The sequence below is a fragment of the Phocoena sinus genome, chromosome 2 (assembly GCF_008692025.1).
Source record: "Phocoena sinus isolate mPhoSin1 chromosome 2, mPhoSin1.pri, whole genome shotgun sequence".
NCBI classification, from domain to species: domain Eukaryota; kingdom Metazoa; phylum Chordata; class Mammalia; order Artiodactyla; family Phocoenidae; genus Phocoena; species Phocoena sinus.
Window position 1 is genome coordinate 90,627,640 of NC_045764.1, and position 21,607 is coordinate 90,649,246.

A 21,607-nucleotide genomic window follows, 5' to 3' on the forward strand; every position below is an offset into this window, starting at 1 on the left:
GTTTCTTCATTTCACGACTTCTCAGAGTCTCTAATGTGACAATATACTTTAGGTTCTCTCCAAGAAGGAGATGGAATAGGAAGGGCACTACTCTCTTCTCCACCCAGTTACCCAGACATGGACACGAATTCTCAAATACTAGGACTGGAAGGGACTCCTGAGGTCAAGCAGTCCCAGCTCCACCATTTTATAGATAAGACTGAGGCTAAGAGAGGAAAAATTTGCCCAGGGTCACACTGCTAACCAGTGGCCTGGCTGAGATTCAGCAGGTGGCATTCTCTTTCCCTAACATTTATTCTCTCAGTCCCCATGGTGAACCCATGAGGCACTCTTGGGGAGCCCTCACTCTCCTAACGTGGAAGTGGATTGCAGCACGCCTGTCCATAGCACTGAGACCGTGAACACGGCCCCCAGGTGCTAAAGGAGTCAGAGACAAGCAGGGCTGTGAAGGGCCTTTTCCTGAGGGGTTTTTTCAAGTAGCCTTTGGAAGGAGCTGGAGACACAGCCTTAGGCTGTAAGGCATTGCAGACCATCTCTCACACTGGACTTTGCCTTGCTGCAGGCTGGAGAAGTCAAGCCAAGTCCGCACAGTGTCCAGCAGCAATTTATTCTTTAAAGGGAGCCGGTTCCGATACAGGTAAATAGTGACCGTAAGTAACCGTTATGGACCTATTTTCAGACCTTCTCTGGAGAAGGGTGGCCCAGTGGTCCTTATCCTGAGAACAAAGACACTGGGAACCTCCAGAGAAGTGTGAGGTTTCCATCCGATTCTCCTGTCTCCTAACCCTTTGACTATTTCTTTCCTTCCCTGCAGCCGTTTGCCTGTAGGGGTTAAAATGTGTGTCTTCTCCTGCCCTTATAAAAGCAGCAAAATAAGAACTGTACGAGTGATTCCTTTCATTTCTATCTAAAGATTTCATTTTTTTGCAATATTTCTGGAACACGCTGGACAATGAGGAATCATCCCTAAATGAGGATGGAAGATCCCAAAGACCGCAGAGACAGAGAGCTGTCAGGATGCCTTAGAGCTCTTTACCCCAGCAAGCAAGCCCTACTCAGTGGCCTAAACATTGAGAAGGGGTAGGCCAAAGAGGCCACTTCTCAATTCAGCTCAAGTATCTGAGATCTTACAGAGGAGTTCAGTCCTGGAACACTGTCTCATTTCTTGCTGCTTGTTTTATTTATACTACTTATAGTGGCCGAGTTGCAAAGGAAGTGATGGAGTCCAGTGCCAAGATCAAACGGGAGCCACCAGAAATACACAGGTAGGCACCAGGGGCTTATCCCCAAACCAGGTCCAGCTCAGATCTCGGACTCTTAAAAGAGCCAGCGGTTTGAGTACTGTGAAGATTCTGGCCATGATGGCTTCCAAACAGGTCAGCAGGGTGAAGAGACCCATCTCAGCCAAAGGCATGGGAACAGGATAACCCTGGAGAATGAGGGAAGGTGGGCTAATGCAGACAGTAGTACGTCAGACCCAGGAGCCACCTTCCTGGGTAATTCTCTACCATCATCCCAAGCCCTGAAATTGGTCATAGACCTTGGAGGACATGCCCAAGCAGCAAGATTTCATTGGCTCTGGAAACAGTGCATTACAGGAAGCCAGTCACACTAGGTCTGAAATAGTTTCAGGATCCATGCTTTATGTATAACTGTAAATCCTAAATTTCCAGGAGGCCATCTCCTAAAACCTGGTAAGACTGAGGGAGAATATGATTGGCCAAAAGGTCTGGGGTTTGCCAACCAGACTGACCTCTGGGAATGGGAGCATTACTACCTGCCTTCACACGGACCCCCCCCGCCCTCTGTGGGAAGTCAGGGGAGGCCGCATATCAGTCTTAGGCACATTTTTAGGAGCACCGCATATCCTGGGGCTCTACTCTCTGACAATCCTGCCCGGGGACCAGTGGCACCACTGCCACACTAAAGAAAGGTTCGGGTAGGTCTGGGATATAAGGAGGTTGACAAGTTTGAAGTAGTGTCTCTGACTGGGATTCAGGGACTAAAGGCAGAAAGCAGGTATTAAAGATTTTTAAAAACAAAACAAACCTTAACACAGCCAGGCAATCCTCAGGCAATTCTAGTAACCAGTCCTCAACTCTGAGTCCTGACCACATTTGTCAGTGCACTAAGTCAACAGAATTCTTTTTTTCTTTAACCTCAGAGCAGGGATGGTCCCCAGCCGCAGCTGTCCCTCCATAACCCATGGCCCAAGGCTGAGCAGCGTCCCCAGGACCCGGAGAAGAGCTGTTCACATCTCCATCATGGAAGGTGAGCATGAGCTCTGGAGAGGACCTGGGGTTCCTCCAAGTTGTCACCTGGACCGGTTCCTCACAGGGACCTTGAAAAGAAGTGAATTTCACTAGAGACAGCAGCAAGTTTCTCCAATGGTAGGGAGAATGTTTCATCCAGTCAATAGGAACACCAGCTGGGTGTCAGGTGAAGGGTAATTCCATCCAGCCCTGATGAGCTGTGGTCCAGGAGGGGTTTGTAGATCTGAGAGTATTAGACTAAACCTTTGGGAGAGAACCACCATCAAAGGCCTTATTTATGTGAGTACCTTAGTTGCTGCATTTGTAAAACCCCATGGGTTTCAAGGAAGCTGATGTACATGCAAGTACTTTAAAGAGATGAAAGCATTTACTGGGTAGGCAGCAAGCACAATGCAAAGAGCCCTGGTCAGGAAGTCAAGGATGAGGTCAAAATAGGAGCTCTGCCACACATTTTCTGGGCAGGTTGCTTAACCTCTCTGAGCCTGTTGCCCCCACTGTAGAAAGGGGTGGGGGGTGGGGGAAGGTGCCTTGGAAACTCCCAAGTATAATGGCTATGCAAGGTATGGAATTATTGAGGTCTGGCCATCATCAGACACAGCCCCCTGGTTTTCCCTCCTATCTTAGGCTGAGTGGGAGAAGTGAGCCCAGCTGTCTTATTTTGGGGTGTGCATCTCAGGAAAGTGGACTGTCTTCTCCTCTTTTGAGGAAACATAACTTTCTCCCCTGTCTGTGGCCCTTGTTCCCGTCTGTCCTGAGGCTGAAGCCACCAGGTTCATCCCAAGGCTCTTGCAGAAAGTCGGGACAGCTGTCCTCCCAGAGAAAAGGCCACCCCCTGGGGGAAGCTGGCCCTAATGTAGGTATCGCATAGGAGAGCAGCCTCAGGCATTACTGCTCCCCAGCATATGGAAGAATGTCCAGTAAAACCAGCATTCCCAGAAGAGGGAAGACTGAGGCCATCCATGTGGGGATATAACTCATTTGGAGTAGCTGCCAAGCAGGGTTAGCAAAACAACTCAGAGGTGGGGAGAACCATCCTCAAGCTCCCCCAAGACGAGCTGTGAGGCTGCCTCAGTTCCCAACCAGCTCTGGCTGTGCCTTCAGCCTCCTCCCAGAACCTGTCTTCTCCCATTGTAGCAGCAGTAGGCTCCTCAACATCCAAAACTGTCACCCATGCTTGCAAAATGCCAGGGGAGGGTGCAGAAAGCTATTAGAGCAGAGACCCCCCACCCCACCCCAGGGCCAGGGCACAGCCTCAAAAGCTTAGGCTCAGAACTTCACAGCTGGCAGATTATAACACAGCAGGCCTCCACGTGCTACTCCCCAAGCCAACGTGCTCCTTACACCCCATGTCCAGTGGTGCCTATAGACAAGCACAGTCTTCATCCCTGGTCATGGCCCTCGAGGCCCATTAGACTCAGAAGGGCGTGGGTAGAAGCTCAGAACTGCCCTGGCAGGAATGAAACTCACAGGCAGAATGTAATTCAGGGTGAGGAGAGGCAGATGTACATCTGGTTTGGATGTGAAAAAAAATACAAGATTTTAGCCGTTGAGCAGCTCTATCAGTGCAGGGATCATCAAGCCTGGGGAAATAAAGAATGGATTATTTCAGGAGGTGAGAGTTCAGCTGCAGTTTTGCCTTTAAAGCACCTAACACGGCTGACCCTCACTGTTCACCCCAACCAGGCAGGGAAGGGTGAGAGGGACTCAATGGGGACCTCAGAGGAAGGACACAAACCATCAAAACGCCCAGGAAGTTATGGACATTTGAAATTGGTTCACGCTCCATCAGGGATTGTCTTTCCTATAGTCCATATGGCACATAAATTAATATCACAGAAACCATTTGCCTTTTCCAGGGGAAAGCTTTGTTTGCTATCTCCAAAAACAGTGGGGAAAATTGCAAAAGACATTAATGTAACGTTACAGTTTGAATGAAACCATGTAATCTCAATGAACTGAGACCCTTAAAAAGAAGACTGCGTTGGTTGGCCCTGCCCTCTGCTCTAGGAGATGCCAAGATAACACATGTTATTAGCACAGGCCTGACCCAGAGAGGACATTCAGGTATGTCAGTTCCTTTCACCCATTGTGCCCCATGGGGCAGCCAGATAAATAGCGTAGATCCCAGTGGAGGAGGGGACGCAGCCCATTTCCAGCCCCAGAGCCACCGCCTTACACTTCAGAGCCACCCAACCCAAAGCCATTTTCTTTGTAGCTTCACGTCCTGGATTTTCTGGTACAGTCCCGATTTCCCCTACTCTCTGGGATTATTCCCTGCCCTCTCTGTTCCTCACCCTCTGAGAGGTCTGGGGCCCTTATACGGGCCTCAGGGAAACAGCTACTGGCTGGGAAACCATTACCTTTTATAGCTCTAAGTCCTTCTGACTGAATCCAGTCCCCTGATAACGCTGGCCTCTCAGAGCTGCTCTTTCCCTGCAGCTCAGTCTGCTCTGAGACTCTCAGAGCCAACCTTTTCTCTCCAGCATGGGAGGCACTGCGAAAGGGCTGCCATGGCGTGAGATCAGTTGGTTTCCCATCCTTTCCCTCTGTACCTTCCCCGCCTGGCTGGTTCCCATGAAGAGATCAGCTGATTTCCACTGAAAAAGTACCTGCCTTCCTGGGCCACTATGGGGAAGAGTCTGATTAAGATTCACACCAGAGTCCGAGTTCAGCTCCGGTTGACTAATCACTGCCTTCGGCCCCTGAGTGTGCGCATCCTGAGGATGGGGCCCCGGCTCCAGGGTAGGCTCCTGACCACTGTGCCCCCTGGCCCACTGGGAGCCACCTCTGGGCAAGGCGATCAGCTGGAGCACCTCCAAGGTAAAAAGACACCCTCTGTTTTGCTGTGCCACTCACCCAGATCCCACCCACGGCACCCACTCCATCCATCCCAGAATAACAGGTTTGAGGCGAGTGGTGGTTTCTAGTGAAACCTGAAATTCTGTACAGGACTAACCTAGCATAGGAATAACCTTAACTTTATAGGTGAGGTCTGTTGGGGGAACAGAAGACTAACATTTACTGAGTAATTTTGTTTGTCAGGCTCTCTACTTAGAAATACATATGTAGCCATTATCTTGTTTACTGAGAGCACCAACAACTCACTATAATGTGGCTTCTGGTGTCCCTCTGATTAGCTCTTTCTGATGTCACAGCCTTTGCCCCTCACCTTCCCCAGCAGGCTTAGGGCTGAATTGTAGGCCAGGCTATGATTGCACTAAGTGGCTTCCGGCAGCTATGCTGGTCATACATTGGAAGATCTGGTAGTCAGAGCTGTCCTTGTGAGGGGACAGCCCTTGAAAGGGTGTGAGGTGCCCTGTGCAACAGGGCTGAGGTTCCAGAGAACAGGGAGCCAGAAGAGTACTTGGGAAAGGAGCTGAGCCAGCAACATGTAAGATCAGAGCCTGGAAAGGTTTGTTTTATCCGAAACCCATTTCACACTCCCAGGTACGTGTTTCTCATGCTACACACATGCAAATGAGGGAAGAAGGGAGGAACACTGGGGAAAACAGAGAACAGAGGAACATCAAAGGCTCTGGAACAAGGGACAGGCTCTTAATTTCACCTTATTTCACAACAGTTTCTTGGGCAATTGGGACCTAAGTCTAAGGCAGGTGCAGGCTGTTGACTTAATTCATCCTGGCCTGTTGTTCCACTCCCCGGAATCCAACTGCATGATCATTAGCACCATGGAATAGAAAGAGGCTTGGATTCTAACCTTGTCTTTGCCAGTAACAACCAACCACGTGACTGTAACCTCTTGCCCTCACCACTTCATGAAGTTGTTTAAAGATAAAATGGAAGTGCTTTAAAAAGTTTTAAACATTATACAAATTTAAGTATCTTATAGCATAGGGACAAAGGAAATACAGCCAGGACCGTGCAGCTTCTGAAAGCAGGAGCTGAGAGCTGCTGCTAATATACTAATGGTGAGGTGGTGGGGAGCAGAGGCAGATAGCAGGGGGCTGCCATCTCCCCTGCCCATGCCAGCCACTCGTTCGTAACCCAGGGTTCGTTCCTATGGAGAATCTTTTACTGTGTGTATGCCGAGACGGGCTACAGCAGGCTGGGCAGGCAGGCGGCCTGGCTGCAACTGGCTACCTACCAAGGAAGCCAAGGAAGACGAGATACACTATTTCTGAAATGTTACTGGCACCTTTTAAAAGAGACCTTGGGGCTTCTGAAGCCAGCCCAGAACCAGAAAACTCTGTAATTGGCCCTGGTTAGGTCTTACCTTTACTAGCTGGGTGTCCAGCTGTCTGGGGCAGTCAAGGTCGATTTCAGAACAACAGAAGGGGACGAGCTTCTCTTGATGTGGACCACAAAAGCAGGGAGAGCCACTCTGGAACCACCAACATGGCCAGGAGTAGAAAATACAGACACTGAACTTGAAAACAAGAAGCCATTTCCTTGGGAGCACTATGACATGGGCCACACTTGGTGACTCAGCTCTGACATCCTCTGGCCTGGGTGGCTGCTGTTTGGTTGAGGGGGGTAACCAGCTCCTGTTCTTCCCTACTAGAACTTTGAGCCCTGGAAAGAAAGAAATGTTCCATCTAAGAAAGTAAAGAGATAATGAGTAGTTTTAGGGGTAGAAGACCCTTCCTCCTAACTAATGTAAGAGAATTTCCCACTGATGCAACAAGATCGTCTCAGAGACCACTCTATACTCTGGAGTAGCTAAAGCAAGGGGAGCTGTCAGCCTGTTCTGGACCCGGCTCAGTCTAAGGTGAAAAGAGAGGGAGAGCACTTAGGAAGAGCAGATCAGGTTTTTACCTCCCACAAAGTCAGGACAGCTAGAGTTGGGTGGCTGAGGAGACTGATAGCAACTGCAGAAATCCAAAAGATGAGCTCATGAGCTCAAGGAGCTGTGTGCCGTGTTGTTAGGAGGACACTCGGCTCCAGAATCTGTATTTGATGAGGCCCAGCTGGGCAAAACACAGTCTCCTCCACATTCCTGCCTCTCAAGGCCCTCGGCTCCCTGAACCATGACCCCAGCTCTGGTTGGGTCAGGGATAGTCTGCGATTCTCTTTCAAATTGGGCTAAAGCCAGGCCCAAGACACCAAAGGCAAGAAAGGCAGAATCTTTAACCAATATGGCCAAAACTATAAGCAAAAAGAAAGAAACTTGCAACCAATGCCACTCTGGTTCCTGCTGCTTCTATTGTCCTATTCTTGATACATCAAAACAGAGTGCAGTGGCCATTGCTACTGGTCACGTGGGGCGTGCAAAGGGGCTTCTCCTAAGATTTTAGTGACCTGATAAAGCAGGATAGGTGCTGCCTCCGCCTGACAGCGAAGTGGGTGCCGGCACACAGAAGGCCTGCTCATTTTCCTTTTGCCTTTCCAGGCCTCGAGTCCCTACGGGACAGTGCCCACTCCACCCCGGTACGTACCTCCTCCCACGGGGACACTTTCCTGCCTCACGTGAGAAGCAGCCGGGCAGACAGCAATGAGCGAGTCGCCGTGATCGCGGATGAGGCCTACAGCCCTGCAGACAGCGTGCTGCCCACCCCTGTGGCCGAGCACAGCCTGGAGCTGATGCTGCTTTCCCGGCAGATCAATGGGGCCACCTGCAGCATTGAGGAGGAGAAGGAGTGTGAGGCCAGCACCCCAACTGCTGCAGAGATGGAGGCCCTTGGGGGAGAGCTGAGGGCCCTGTGTCAGGGGCACGGCAGGCCAGAGGAGGAACAGGTGAATAAGTTTGTTTTAAGTGTCCTCCGTTTGCTCCTTGTGACCATGGGACTCCTCTTTGTTTTGCTTCTCCTCCTGATCATCCTTACTGAGTCCGACCTTGACATTGCCTTTTTCCGCGATATCCGCCAGACCCCCGAGTTTGAACAATTCCACTATCAATACTTTTGTCCCCTCAGGCGATGGTTTGCCTGCAAAATCCGCTCAGTGGTGAGCCTGCTCACTGACACCTGAGAAGGCATGAATCCTCCCAATAACTAGCCAGGTGGACCAAGGAGCCCGGCTACCCATTCCCAGCAATGGGACCCATCGCGGAACCATCGGCACATGTACCAAGTCCTCCTCTCATGACTCAAAGTCCACAGCCTAGGAGGGTCATTTCCCAGAAGAAGAAAGGGATAGGCTCATGCCTTGTCTAAACTAACTGGGAAAACTCATTTCCTTCAGAGGTTCTTTCAAGAAAGGCTCGGCGACTCTGTTTCTCATCCTCCCAATTTGCAGGATAAAATTTTTGGTTTTGAATTTTGATTTTTCATAGATGTGTATTATTTTGAAAATATCAAAAATAATTTATTTTATTATTACTGATTCTCGCAGTAGTGTCACCTAGTAGATGGGACACTAGTTGGAGACTAGAGAGCTGTTGTCTTCTGTATTCTGCAGGAGCTTTCCTACTCAGTTCCAGTAGACTCATCACTGCAGCCTCAGCGGGGCAGGCCAGGGGTCTGGACAATGGGGACTGTCTAGGTTTTCTTCCCAGACAGAGCTTTTAAAAAAAAGTAAACATCGTGTAGAATGATTAAATGGAAAGTTGCTTCTTATGACGGTCTGAGTTGGATTTTCTTTTCCTTTTATTTCTTTCAAATCTGAGCAGAGTGGGCATCTGAAGGGACCACCACTACAGCAGCAGGGGTGGGGTAAGTCTGTCCCCTTAGACTAGATCCTAGTGGGCATCACCATGAGTTTTGTATAATGAACTTAGACTTCTGTGAGGGTTTTTTTCTGAAGACCCTCAAGACTTTTACAGTGCTCCAGAAGCATTAGGTGAATTTGGTGGTGCCAGGGATAGAACTGTCAGAAATGCAGGACTAAGTGTAGTTAACAGAAACCAGAGCTAAGGTACCTGAGAGACCACTGAGGTCACAGAGCAGTACTTATTTTGTACAACACCATCCCCCCCAAAAAAGACTATTTCAATTTATATTTTAACAAACAAAATGTATTTTCTTATCAATTCGTATTTTGTTTTTACTTTATGGATTAAGAAAAATAGAGCCTGACGAACTTAAACGACACAAGGAAGAAACTGATCCTGAGAATAAAAAGCTTCAGAAAATAGAATTCCAAGATCAACAAACAGCCTGGGAAGGGACCAGGAAAAGAATCTCTTTAAATAGGAGTTCTAAGAGATGCCTACAAAAGAAGGTGAATGTGGCAGAGACCAAGATTTAGATGTAGAAATACTGCCCCCTAGCGTCATCCTCTGCACTGGGAAAATGAAAGTTGTAGGAAAGCACTTACCATCCTTGCCGAGGCTCCATGCAGAAGAGCAGCATGTGGAGGGTGAGTGTGGGGTCCGAGGCCCGAGCTCTGCAACTCTTACAACCACTCACACACAAGATCTTGTTTTCATCTCAGGGAGAGATTTCTAAGTCATCTGGGGCCTGAGGACTTACGTAAGGACAGTCAGTGGACATATTCCTGGGACCCACATAACAGTGGAGCAGCTGCTGACACCCTGTGAGGCTGGGGAGCCTCAAATGCAGGACAGAATGAGTCACATGTAGATCTGCTTTCCCCTAGTTTGTCCTCTGAGACAGCAGAACCATGTCCATATATAGAATCTAATAGCCATGGATAAACGGAGTTTTTCCTTTTTTAAGGTTGGGGGTGGTGCTGTGTTTCAAAATTTTAATTGCCCTTTTATCTAGACCAGGGGTCGGCAAACTTCTTCTGTAAAGTGCCAGATAGTAAATACTTTTTTTATTTATTTTGGTTTTGTGGGCCATACTCTTCGGCAACTACTCAACTCCGCCATCTTATCACAAAACAGCCATAGGTAATACATAAACAAAGGAGCAAAGCTGTGTTCCAATAACATTTTTATTTATAAAAACAGACAGTGAGCTGAATTGAGCCCACAGGCCATAATTTGCCAACCCCGATCTAGACAGTAAAACTGCTCCTTACCAGTGTGTAAGCAGAAAGAGGGTCAGCTCTGCTCCAATTCCTGACATGTGTTAAAGATCCGGGATCATTTCCCAGTAGAGGCACTGGGGTTGCTTGTTTAAAGGGTGCTCGAACAACCAACCAGCAAAGAGATGTCTGATGCCAAGATGAGCAAGATCAACCGCTGGAATGCTCAAACGCAGCCAGAATCTAAGCATGGAAGAGGGCCTGTCTGATCATTTCCATACCAGCAACAATTTGGGCAGAATTACAAACATCTATTTTAAAAGTGACAAGACAAAATATGAGGGAGAGCCTAGTAAAGATTAGGGATCGCTTAGAACCAACTAGCCACTGCCACTTGTCATCTACACAGGAAAGGCTATATTAGCACAGGATTGGAGTAAAAAGTAGACTCAGAGAAGAAAAGGCTGTCAGGAAATAGGGGGCTGGTTTTAACCTGGATATCTACTGTCTTATGCAACATAGCAGATTACCTTTTAGTGTAGTGTTCCTACCTCAGTCTGTAGAATATGGTGTTTCTATGCAGTGAGTGATAGCCTCGACTCTCACCTTTCATATTCACATTAAAGAAAGATGCAGTATTCCATATCCTGGTACGTACTTGTGTCTAGAGTTCTAACAGTACAATAGTCCATGCCACTTCCTACAGCTGGATTTTGCTCTCTGAACAGAAACTTTTGGGTTATTTTTTTCCAGGGCTTATCCCACAAAATACAGATAGAAAGTTTCCTTCAATTTGCTTTTCAAATAGTGCTTGAATAACAAACTTCCTTTGTTGGTGACTAGTCTTTTTTGCTATCTCCCCATCATTAAAAATTGTTCAAGTTTTTAACCTGATTTTACTGTGTTCCACTATGTCTCCTATTTTCTCTCAAAATTAGTTTTGATCTCATTGTAGAAAAAGCAGTGGTTTCCACAGCTTCATCTATCAGAGGAAATAAAACTCTTACTAAAGAATAGTGTACTGCATCTTTAAGCAGTAGAAGGTAAACTACCTGCAAATGTGAATTTCTTAGTTTCATTAAAAATATATATAGTTGTTAACCTTTTGTGTGCCAAAAATTCTAAGTTACATTTTCCTTCAAAGCAATGTACTTTTTTCTACATATGCAGTATGTAGTTAGCGTAAAATCATTGGTGCCATGAAAATTATTTTTAAACGTAAATAAATATTTAAATATCATAGAAGAGTGGACTCTTTTTTTTTTTTTTTTAACTTACAGCCTATCTCACTTTCTCCTCCTTAAAATTAACAACACATAGATAAAAGGATACCAGTGGGATTTACACAGCTGACTGCTGTCTGCGACTGGAATTATTTAAAATAATCATTTTGTTTATAGCCATCTATTATCCTTGTTCTTCCCCCCAAAATAAATACTATTAAGAACTTAGAAGCTGTAAGTGTGGAATAATTTTGGAGATGAATTGGACCACATTTTTCTGATGAGGAAAACCAAGAAATGATTTTCCCAAGGTTACACACAGTCTCAGAGCCCAAAGGAGAATCTAGATGGTCCAGCTTCTGCACCAGTGTTTGTAAGCCTGGAGTAAGAGAGAGAACAGCAAACACTTCCTATGAAGGGAACAGAATGATATCACCACTACAATTACAAACCTCATATTTACAACTTAACAACATACATTCCTTTAACACTATCTCTTCTGATTCTGTAACCATCACTCTGTAGCTATGGACTGGTAATGGCCTTCTGAATTCCATGAGGATAAAAGGTGAGACTAGGGTCCACTGTACTAGCTTATTATCTAATCTTCCTATTTTCAGTTCTACCTGCCTTCCAACCCTCCATTCTGCCACTAGATCATTTTCCTAAAGCACTGATCAGGTTATGTCACTTACTTCCAAATTTTAAGAGGTTCCTATTACCTTTAAAATGATATCCAGGGACCTCCCTGGTGGCACAGTGGTTAAGAATCCACCTGCCAATGCAGGGGACACGGGTTCAAGCCCTGGTCCGGGAAGATCCCACATGCCGCGGAGCAACTAAGCCCGTGCACCACAACTACTGAGCCTGAGCTCTAGAGCCTGTGTGCCTAGAGCCAGTGCTCCACAACAAGAGAACCCACTGCAATGAGAAGCCTGCACATCACAACAAAGAGTAGCCCCTGCTCACCACAACTAGAGAAAGCCCATGTGCAGCAACGAAGACCCAATGCAGCCAAAAATAAATTAATTAATAAAAAAATAAAATGATATCCAGTGCCCTGTCCCCAGGGAAGTTGTGTTTTTCTTTAATGACAGGAGTCTCTGCTTAAAGTGATCTGAAGAGTAAAAAAGCGTGAGAACCACTGGATGCAAGTGGTTTCCCATGATCCTACAGACTTACAGCTACAGCCCTTTTTATAAAAAAAATAAATTTACTTATTTATTTATTTTTGGCTGCATTGGGGTCTTCGTTGCTGCGCACGGGCTTTCTCTAGTTGCGGCGAGCGGGGGCTACTCTTCGTTGCGCTGCGCAGGCTTCTCATTGCAGTGGCTTCTCTTGTTGTGGAGCACGGGCTCTAGGTGCGCGGGCTTCAGTAGTCAGGGCACGTGGGCTCAGTAGTGGTGGTGCCCTGGCTTTAGTTGCTTCGCGGCATGTGGGAGCTTCCCTGACCAGGGCTTGAACCCGGGTCTCCAGCATTGGCAGGCGGATTCTTAACCACTGTGCCACAAGGGAAGTCCCTACAGCCCTTCTTTGGATAACTAATGACGACTCACCTATGCACACATCCTTTCAAGGCCCCTGCTTAGGGTGCCTCAACCACAACCAAGCCCCTCTACACCTGAACACACTTCTGGTTTTAGCTCATGAACAGGCTTCCTCTACACACCCCTACAACATGCTGATGGAGTGGAGTAAAACACACAAAAGATACTTTTAAAACATTTCCTCTTGCACAGCTTCCATTTTAGGAAAACATACCTTAAGATGTTTTACTCCTCGCTCTGTGTAACTGTGCTAAATATTATCTTCCTCACAAAATTCCACCTTTTCATTTGAAAAGTCAAACATTTACAGCCACATGAACCAGAATTATGGGTCTATGCTGTCTTAAAACTAAAACTCATTACTGGCCATCAACTCTGTACTAACAAGGAAAAACAAAAGTACTAAATCAGAAGGGACAGCCTAACAAACGAGACGCCTACGTTTTTGGAATCTGAAGACAGAGTGCATATACTTCTTCCTCTCAAGTTTGATACAGAAGGCACATGTTTCTGCCCTCCTCCTCTTCTCATGTACTGTACACTGGCTGAAAGTATTTAAACCTTTGTATCCACAGCCCTAAAGCTCTCTGCTTTCCTGGAGAACTACCTTTGCAAAGTCTTCTCTGTGGAAAGGTTAACTCAAAGGACAGAATACTAAAATGGGTCTTAAGCAATTCAGATTCTATCAGTTCCTAATCATTTATGGTCTCTCTTAGTCTGACCAACTCTCCATCCACCCCAAATGAGATCATCTCCTTCCTCCTTAACGTCACATTAAAAAAGGTCAGGCATCTCAAAGAAAATAACTACAGAAGAATTCAGAGCTTACATGCTTATGAGATGTTATAAAGGCCAGCTAACAAAAAAGGTTTATCCGGAAGGGAGAGAGCAATCATAATACACACATAATTACAGAAGCCACACAGCTTTAAGCGAGTCTCTGGGAGAAGTGCCTTTCACAACAGAATACAGTTTAAGGATGTCCTAAGGGAGGCAACTGTCCTTTACGTGCTTTCTAGATTTTAACAATTGCTCCTTTATAGAGCTTATCACCAAGAAACAAGTCCCCCACTCACCCTCCTTCTCTCCTTCCTGCACCGCCTCAAGAAGACAGAACTCTGTTAAGTAGAATGGGATATAAATAGCACAGCTGATGAAGCTACAATGGCAAAAGAAACCAGAAAGGTGAGAAACATCAAGAATTTGCTAACATTTAGTGCAGAAGCCAGGCAATTAGCACCAAGTATACCACCAAGTATTCAAAGCTTAAGTGATAGTACTAATTTGATTGAGAGTAGTTTTCAACATCTTAAAAGAACAACTCCCACAGAACTAGCTACTCTAGAACCTGTAAAATTAAGTGGCGTGGAAAAGGGAAAGGGAGCCTAAAGGTTTCATTTACTATTTCCAGGACAGTTTAAATATACCTCAACCTCACATAACCTTACTTTTTGCATTTCATAAATTAATATTTCCACCTTGCTTATCAATTCCTGTATTCATATCACCAAGAAAATAGAGAAATCCTATTCCTTCTAAACTCCCACAATGTATTAATAAACTAAGCCTCAAAACTTATTTAGACTTTATTTAGAAGGAAATTATTTAAGAAAAAAATGTTCTTCAAGGAAATGAAACACGTCACTTTATTTCTGTGATATACAAATATGAAAAGTTAATATTTCCTCTTAGAAATCAAACATATTGCTGAAGCTATTTACAACAGGCTTTCAGTAGTAGTTTGGCAATGAAGAACAATGGAAAAAGTTGGATAGGTAAGGTCACACAGTAATATTAGTCACTGATTTAGCAATATCCAACAACAGACACATTCAAATTGCCATAGCTTCTGAAAAAAAAATTTCATGAAGAAATTCCAAAAATGGTATTTCATAACACTTCCCCAGGTTATTGAATCTCCTCTGGAGAGTTTAAAGACAGGGACAGATAAGGCTGTCTATGACTTTCTAAGTCAGGAGCTTTTACTTCTTTAACCATGACCCACAGTACCACAGTAATAAAGAAATACATTTTACATCAGAATATACGTATGCATGTATACCTACAAATATGTATGCATAGGGAACTAAGTTTCACAAAAGAATACTTACTCTAAGTTTGCTATTCTTTACTATTTCTCTCCTTTTCATTTTTGTAGACACTGTTCATGGCCACTTAACTGATTTCATGTGAACAGCTACAAACCACAGTCTGGGAAACACTGGTCTGAAGGTAATCTCATACTGGATTACAACAATCAGGTAGATCCAAACCCTGTGCCTACAAGCCCTGGGATTCCTTGGCTGTGTCTCAGGAGCCATGCAGAGGAGCGGGAGGGAAAGGGTCAACACACACAGACACAGGCCCTGCCCAAGTGAACCAAAGCTTCTCAGCAATTTCTTGGGATTTCATGTAAGATTTAATTTAGAGGCAAGGGGGAAAAAAGGTGCTCAGTTTAAAAACTCAAAAGTTTCAAAGTCACTGAGTTAGATGACCTTTCAGGACCCCTTCCAGTGTATGAGTCTAGAAATAAATATTTACTGCAAACTATAAAAAAAAACCCACAAATCTATATATCACTATAGAATCAAAACCACAAAAACAACCAAAATACTGATCACCCAAAGCTTTATAATTTATGTTAGAATTTCTCAACATTCTGCCTGATTAAAAGTGCTGAAGGCATCACAGTCTCCCCTTTTAATTCCCTTGCCATCCTATAGAAACAACCTCCAAGCCTTCTCTTACTAAAAGTACCTTCTGCTCACAGTTCTTATTAACAAAGCAATTTTATATTTGCTAAAAATAGAACATATTACCAAGTAAACAGACTAAGCCACGTGAATTACTGGGCTCCTTAGACACTGATTAATTTGAACAAATCAGTGTTGTCAAACCAAAAACTCCGCAACTTTCTTAATTCATAAAAACATGTATCCTCCCACTGGAGTTACCTCCAGCCAAAATATACCGAGTTGGGTGCATAGCGTTGATGGAACACACAGAGGAAAGGCATTCTCCACCAAGAAAAGAGTGCACCCACTTTCCTCTCTCATGGAAGATTTCCACTCGCCGTGGATGGGCCATACTGCCGACTATGATACAGTCTTCTTGTTTAGGGTCCCACACAGCTTGGAACCTGGTCAGCCATCTCCCAGTAATGGTGTTGTGCCTAGTGAAAAAAAACGATTTTTTTAAAGGACAGTAGTGTTAAATAACTCCAGGTAGCATGGGCAGAGGGTTAAGATGGCATTGCTCCTAAATGCTGATATTCTCTGCCAAGTTTCTTTTCATTAAGTTACTGCATCACCAACAACCTAATCTCATCCTTCATGCAAGACTGAAACTCAGGACAGAGATGATGTATTCTGCATTTTTGAATCTCCAGTGCTGGATATAGTGGTTTGTGCTCAGTGGATGGTCACTAAATGTCTATTGAAATGGCACCTTTTTGTTCACTATTTACTAGCTCAGTGGACTCCCCTCCTTTTTTCTAGCACATGCAAACAGAAGAAGACCTAGAACAAAGAAATATATAATCTAGGTTTTTGCTGTTTTAACAGGATCTGCTATTTCCCATATTTGTATTCCCCTAATAACCAAACCCTGAAATCATTTTATGTTCCATACAACCTTAAAGTTAAAAATACATCTGGAGCTCAAAGAAGAAATCACAAGGGAAATTAGAAGATATCTGCAGACAAATAAAAATGAAAACACAACCTACCAAAATCTATGGGATGCTGTGAAAGCAATAGTAAGAGGGAAATTTACAGCAGTAAACATTAGAAAAGAAGGAAGATCTAAAAATCAACAATCTAACTACCCCTCAAGGAACTAGAAAAAGAAGAACAAACAAAACCAAAAGACAGCAGAAGGAAGGAAATAATAAAGATTAGAGCAGAGATAAATGAATTAAAGAATAGAAAAACAACAGAAAAAAAATAAACTAGGAGTTAGTTTTTTGAAAAGATCAACAAAATTGACAAGCCCTTAGCTAGATTAAGAAAAAAAAGAGAGGAAATGCAAATCACTAAAATAAGAAATGAAAATGGGACATTATAACTGATGTCACAGAAATTAAAAAGATTATAATACTATAGACAATTATACACCAATGAACTGGACAATCCAGAAAAAATGAATGAATTCCCAGACAAATGACTTCCCTGGTGGTCCGGTGGTAAAGAATCTGCCTCGCAACGCAGGGGACACAGGTTCGATCCCTGGTGGGGGAACTAAGATCCCACACGCTGAGGGGCAACTAAGCCCACGCACAACTACAGAGCCCACACACTCTGGAGTCTGCACGCCACAACTAGAGAAAAGAAACCCCACATGCCGCAACTAGAGAGAAGCCTGCATGCCACAACTAGAGAGAAGCCCGCACACCTCAACGAAAGATCCCACATGCCTCAATGAAGATCCCACATGCTGCAACTAAGACCCAACACAGCCAAAAAATAATTATTCATTTTAAATTCCCAGACACATACAATTTACCAAGACTGAACCATGAAGAAATAGAAAATCTAAATAGAACTATAACTAGTAAGGGGATTAAAATAATAACCAAAAACCTCCCAACAAAAAAATCCCAGGACACGGGCTTCCCTGGTGGCGCAGTGGTTGAGAATCTGCCTGCCGATGCAGGAGACACAGGTTCTTAACCCAGTCCTGGAAGATCCCACATGCCATGGAGCGACTAGGCCCGTGAGCCATGGCCGCTGGGCCTGCACGTCTGGAGCCTGTGCTCCACAACAGGAGAGTCCACAACAGTGAAAGGCCCACGTACCGCAAAAAAAAATAAATAAATAAAAATCCAAGGACCAGATGGCTTCACTGGAGATTTCTACCTAACATTTAAAGAAGAATTAACACCAGTGCTCCTCAAACTCTTCCAAAAAATTGAAGAGGAAGGAACACTTCCCAATTCATTCTGTGAGGCCAACACTACCCTGATACCAAAGCCAGACAAGGAACCTACAAGAAAAAAAAAAAAGCCTACAGACTAATATTCCTAATGAATATTGATGCAAAAATTCACAACAAAATACCAGCAAACCAAATTCAACAGCACATTAAGAGGATTATACACCATGACCAAGTTGAATCTATACCTGGGATGCAAGGATGGTTCAACATATAAAACTCAGTTAATGTAATATACCACATTAACAGAATGAAGGAAAAAAATCATAAGATCCTCTCAACCAGTACAGAAAAATCATTTGACAAAATTCAATACCCTTTCATGATAAACACTCAACAAACTAGGAAGAGACAAAAACTATCTCAACATAATAAAGGCCATATATGAAAGGCCCACAGCTAACATAATACTCAATGATGAAAAACTGAAAGCTTTTCCTGTAAGATATGGTAAAAGGCAAGGATGCCTACTCTTGCCATGTCTATTCAACATAGTATTGTAAATTTGGTAGGACTAGAAAACTGGGTAGGACTAAAGACTCCACAAACACACAAAAAAACTATTTAAACAATTTCAGCAAATTTACAGGATACAAAAATCAACACACAGGGCTTCCCTGGTGGCGCAGTGGTTGAGAGTCCGCCTGCCGATGCAGGGGACACGGGTTCGTGCCCCGGTCTGGGAAGATCCCACATGCCGCGGAGCGGCTGGGCCCGTGAGCCATGGCCGCTGAGCCTGCGCGTCCGGAGCCTGTCCTCCGCAACGGGAGAGGCCACAACAGTGAGAGGCCCGCGTAACGCATAAAAAAAAAAAAAAAAAAAAAAAAAAAAAAAAATCAACACACAAAAATCAGTTGCATTTCTACACACTAAGAATAACCAATCCAAAAAAAAAAAAAAAAAAAAGAATAACCAATCCAGAAAGGAAATTAAGAAAACAATCCCATTCACAATAGCATAAAAAAGAATAAAATATTTAGGAATAAATTTAACCAAAGATGTGAAAGATTTGTATACTGAAAACTACAAAACATTACTAAAACAAACCAAAGAAGACACAAATAAATGGAAAGACATTGTGGTTGTGGACTGGAAGACTTAATATTGTTAAAATGTCTATACTACCCAAAGTGATCTATAGAATTCAATCAATGCAATCCTTATGAAAATCCCAATGGCATGTTTTACAGAGATAGAAAAAAAATCCTAAAATTGATATGGAAACTCAAGGAACTACAAACAGTCAAAATAATCTTTAAAAGGAAGAACAGGACTTCCCTGGTGGCGCAGTGTTTAAGAATCCACCTGCCAACGCAGGGGACACGCGTTCAAGCCCTGGTCCAGGAAGATCCCACATGCTACAGAGCAACTAAGCCCATGTGCCACAACTACTGAGCCTGTGCTCTAGAGCCCACAAGCCACAACTACTGAGCCCGCATGCCGCAACTACTGAAGCCCATGCACATAGAGCCCATGCTTCGCAACAAAGAGAAGTCACTGCAATGAGAAGCCCGCACACCACAATGAAGAGTAGCCCCTGCTCGCCGCAACTAGAGAAAAGCCCACGCACAGCAACAGAGACCCAATGCAGCCAAAAATAATTTTAAAAAAAGAACCAAGTTGGGGGCCTCATATTTCCAGATTTCAAAACATACTACAAAGCAACAGTAATCATGACAGTGTGGTACCTGTATAAAGACAGATACTACAGACCAGTAAACAGAATAGATCCCATAAATGTACATGTACATGGTCAAGTGATATTCAACAAGGGTGCCAAGACCACAAAATGGGAAAAGGACAGTTTCTTCAACAAATGGTGCTGGGAGAACTGGATATCCACATTCAAAAGAATAAAGTTGGACAATAATCTTATATTATATACAAAAATTAACTCAAAGTGGATTAAAGACCTAAACATAAGACTTGAAACTATTAATGAAACAGAGAAGAAAACATAGGGGGAAAGTTTCAGGACACTGGATTTAGCAATGATTTCTTCAATATGACACCAAAAGCACAGGCAACAAAAGCAAAAACAGACAAATCTACATCAAACTTAAAAACTCTGTGCATCAAAGGAAACAATCAACAGAGTGAAAAGGCAACCCACAAAATGGTAGAAAATATTCACAAATCATATATTTGATAAGGGGTTAATATGCAGAATATGTAAGGAATTCCTATAACTCAACAACAACAAAAACTATGCAATTCAAAAACGGGCAAAAGACTTGAATAGACAGTTCTCCAATGAAGATACACAAATGGCCAACAAGCAAATGAAGAGATGTTTAACATCACTAATCATTAGAGAAATGCAATCAAAACCACAATGAGATATTACCTCCTTAGGATAATCACTAACAAAAGAACAGACAAGAAGTGTTGATGAATATAAAGAGAAATTAGAACCCTGGTGCACTACTGGAATGTAAAATGGTTTGGCTGCTATGGAAAAACAGTACAAAGATTCCTCAAAAAATTAAAAATAGAATTATCAGATGATCCATCAAAATCCCCCCTTCTGGGTATATATCCAAAAGAATTCAAAGCAGGATCTTAAAGAGATATCTTTACACCCATTTTGTTCACTGCATTATTCACAATAGCCAAGAGGTAGAAGCAATCAAAATGTCCATCAGCAGATGAATGGATAAAGAAAATGTGGCACATACAGACAGTGGAATATTATGCAGCCTTTAAAAGAGGAAGGGACTTCCCTGGTGGCGCAGTGGTTTAGAATCCGCCTGCCAATGCAGGGGACATGGGTTCAATCCCTGGTCCAGGAAGATCCCACATGCTGCGGAGCAACTAAGCCCATGTGCCACAACCACTGAGCCCGGGCTGTAGAGCCCTCAAGCCACAACTACTGAGCCCATGTAACACAACTACTGAAGCCCGTGCGCCTAGAACCCACGCTCTGCAACAAGAGAAGCCACTGCAATGAGAAGCCCGCGCACTGCAACGAAGAGTAGCCCCAACTCGCCTCAACTAGAGAAAGCCCGTGCGCAGCAACGAAGACCCAATGCAGCCAAAAATAAATTAATTTTTTTAACATCTTTACTGGAGTATAATTGCTTTACAATGGTGTGTTAGTTTCTGCTTTATAACAAAGTGAATCAGTTAAACATATACATATGTTCCCATATCTCTTCCGTCTCCCTCCCTCCCACCCTCCCTATCCCAACCCTCTAGGTGGTCACAAAGCACCGAGCTGATCTCCCTGTGCTATGCGGCTGCTTCCCACTAGCTATCTATTTTACGTTTGGTAGTGTATATATGTCCATGCCACTCCCTCACTTTGTCACAGCTTACCCTTCCCCCTCCCCATATCCTCAAGTTCATTCTCTAGTAGGTCTGCGTATTTATTCCCATACCTAGAGTCTGTCCTACAGAGTAAAGTAAGTCAGAAAAAGAAAAACAAATACCGTATGCTAACACATATATATGGAATATAAGAAAAAAAAAGAAATGGTCATGAAGAACCTAGGGGCAAATATGGGAAAAAACAAATTAATTAAAAAAAATTAAATTAAACAGGAGGAGATCTTGTCACATGCTAGAATATGGATGAACATCGAGGACATTATGTTAAGTGAAATGAACCAGTCACAAAATGACAAATACTGTATGATTTCACTCATATGAAGTATCTATAATAGTCAAAATCATAGAAATGGAAAGTAGAAAGATGGTTGCCAAGGTCTGGGAAAAGGGGGAAAGAGGAATTAATGTTTAATGGGCAGTTTCAGTTTTGCAAGATAAAAAAATTCTAGGGCCTCCCTGGTGGCACAGTGGT

The 21,607-nt window shown here is 44.0% G+C and overlaps 2 protein-coding genes across 14 annotated transcripts in view; one reads left to right on the plus strand and one right to left on the minus strand.

Annotated features, from left to right (window-relative positions):
• FRMD5 (FERM domain containing 5) overlaps nt 1-9,285 on the plus strand; it is a 344,971-nt gene extending 335,686 nt beyond the window's left edge. The window contains exons 11-15 of one of the 4 annotated variants that reach the window (XM_032622051.1): nt 563-637; nt 1,197-1,265; nt 2,165-2,271; nt 7,624-7,967; nt 8,147-8,788. In XM_032622051.1, the coding sequence (XP_032477942.1) occupies nt 563-637; nt 1,197-1,265; nt 2,165-2,271; nt 7,624-7,967; nt 8,147-8,194 (643 nt within the window). In that variant the 3' untranslated portion in view covers nt 8,195-8,788. Of the gene's footprint in view, nt 1-562; nt 638-1,196; nt 1,266-2,164; nt 2,272-7,623; nt 8,789-8,841; nt 9,208-9,232 lie in introns of those variants that run through there. The other 3 variants (XM_032622052.1, XM_032622053.1, XM_032622050.1) reach the window with 3 other exon arrangements.
• The window catches only part of WDR76 (WD repeat domain 76), a 72,605-nt gene continuing 58,712 nt past the window's right edge, over nt 7,715-21,607 (minus strand). For 7 of the 10 annotated variants that reach the window (XM_032622045.1, XM_032622044.1, XM_032622039.1 and 4 more), the window contains 2 exons: nt 15,917-16,045; nt 10,184-10,346 (listed from right to left, as the gene is read on the minus strand). In XM_032622045.1, coding sequence (XP_032477936.1) covers nt 10,208-10,346; nt 15,917-16,045 — 268 coding nt within the window. In that variant the 3' untranslated portion in view covers nt 10,184-10,207. Of the gene's footprint in view, nt 7,847-10,183; nt 10,347-14,495; nt 16,046-21,607 lie in introns of those variants that run through there. The other 3 variants (XM_032622048.1, XM_032622041.1, XM_032622043.1) reach the window with 2 other exon arrangements.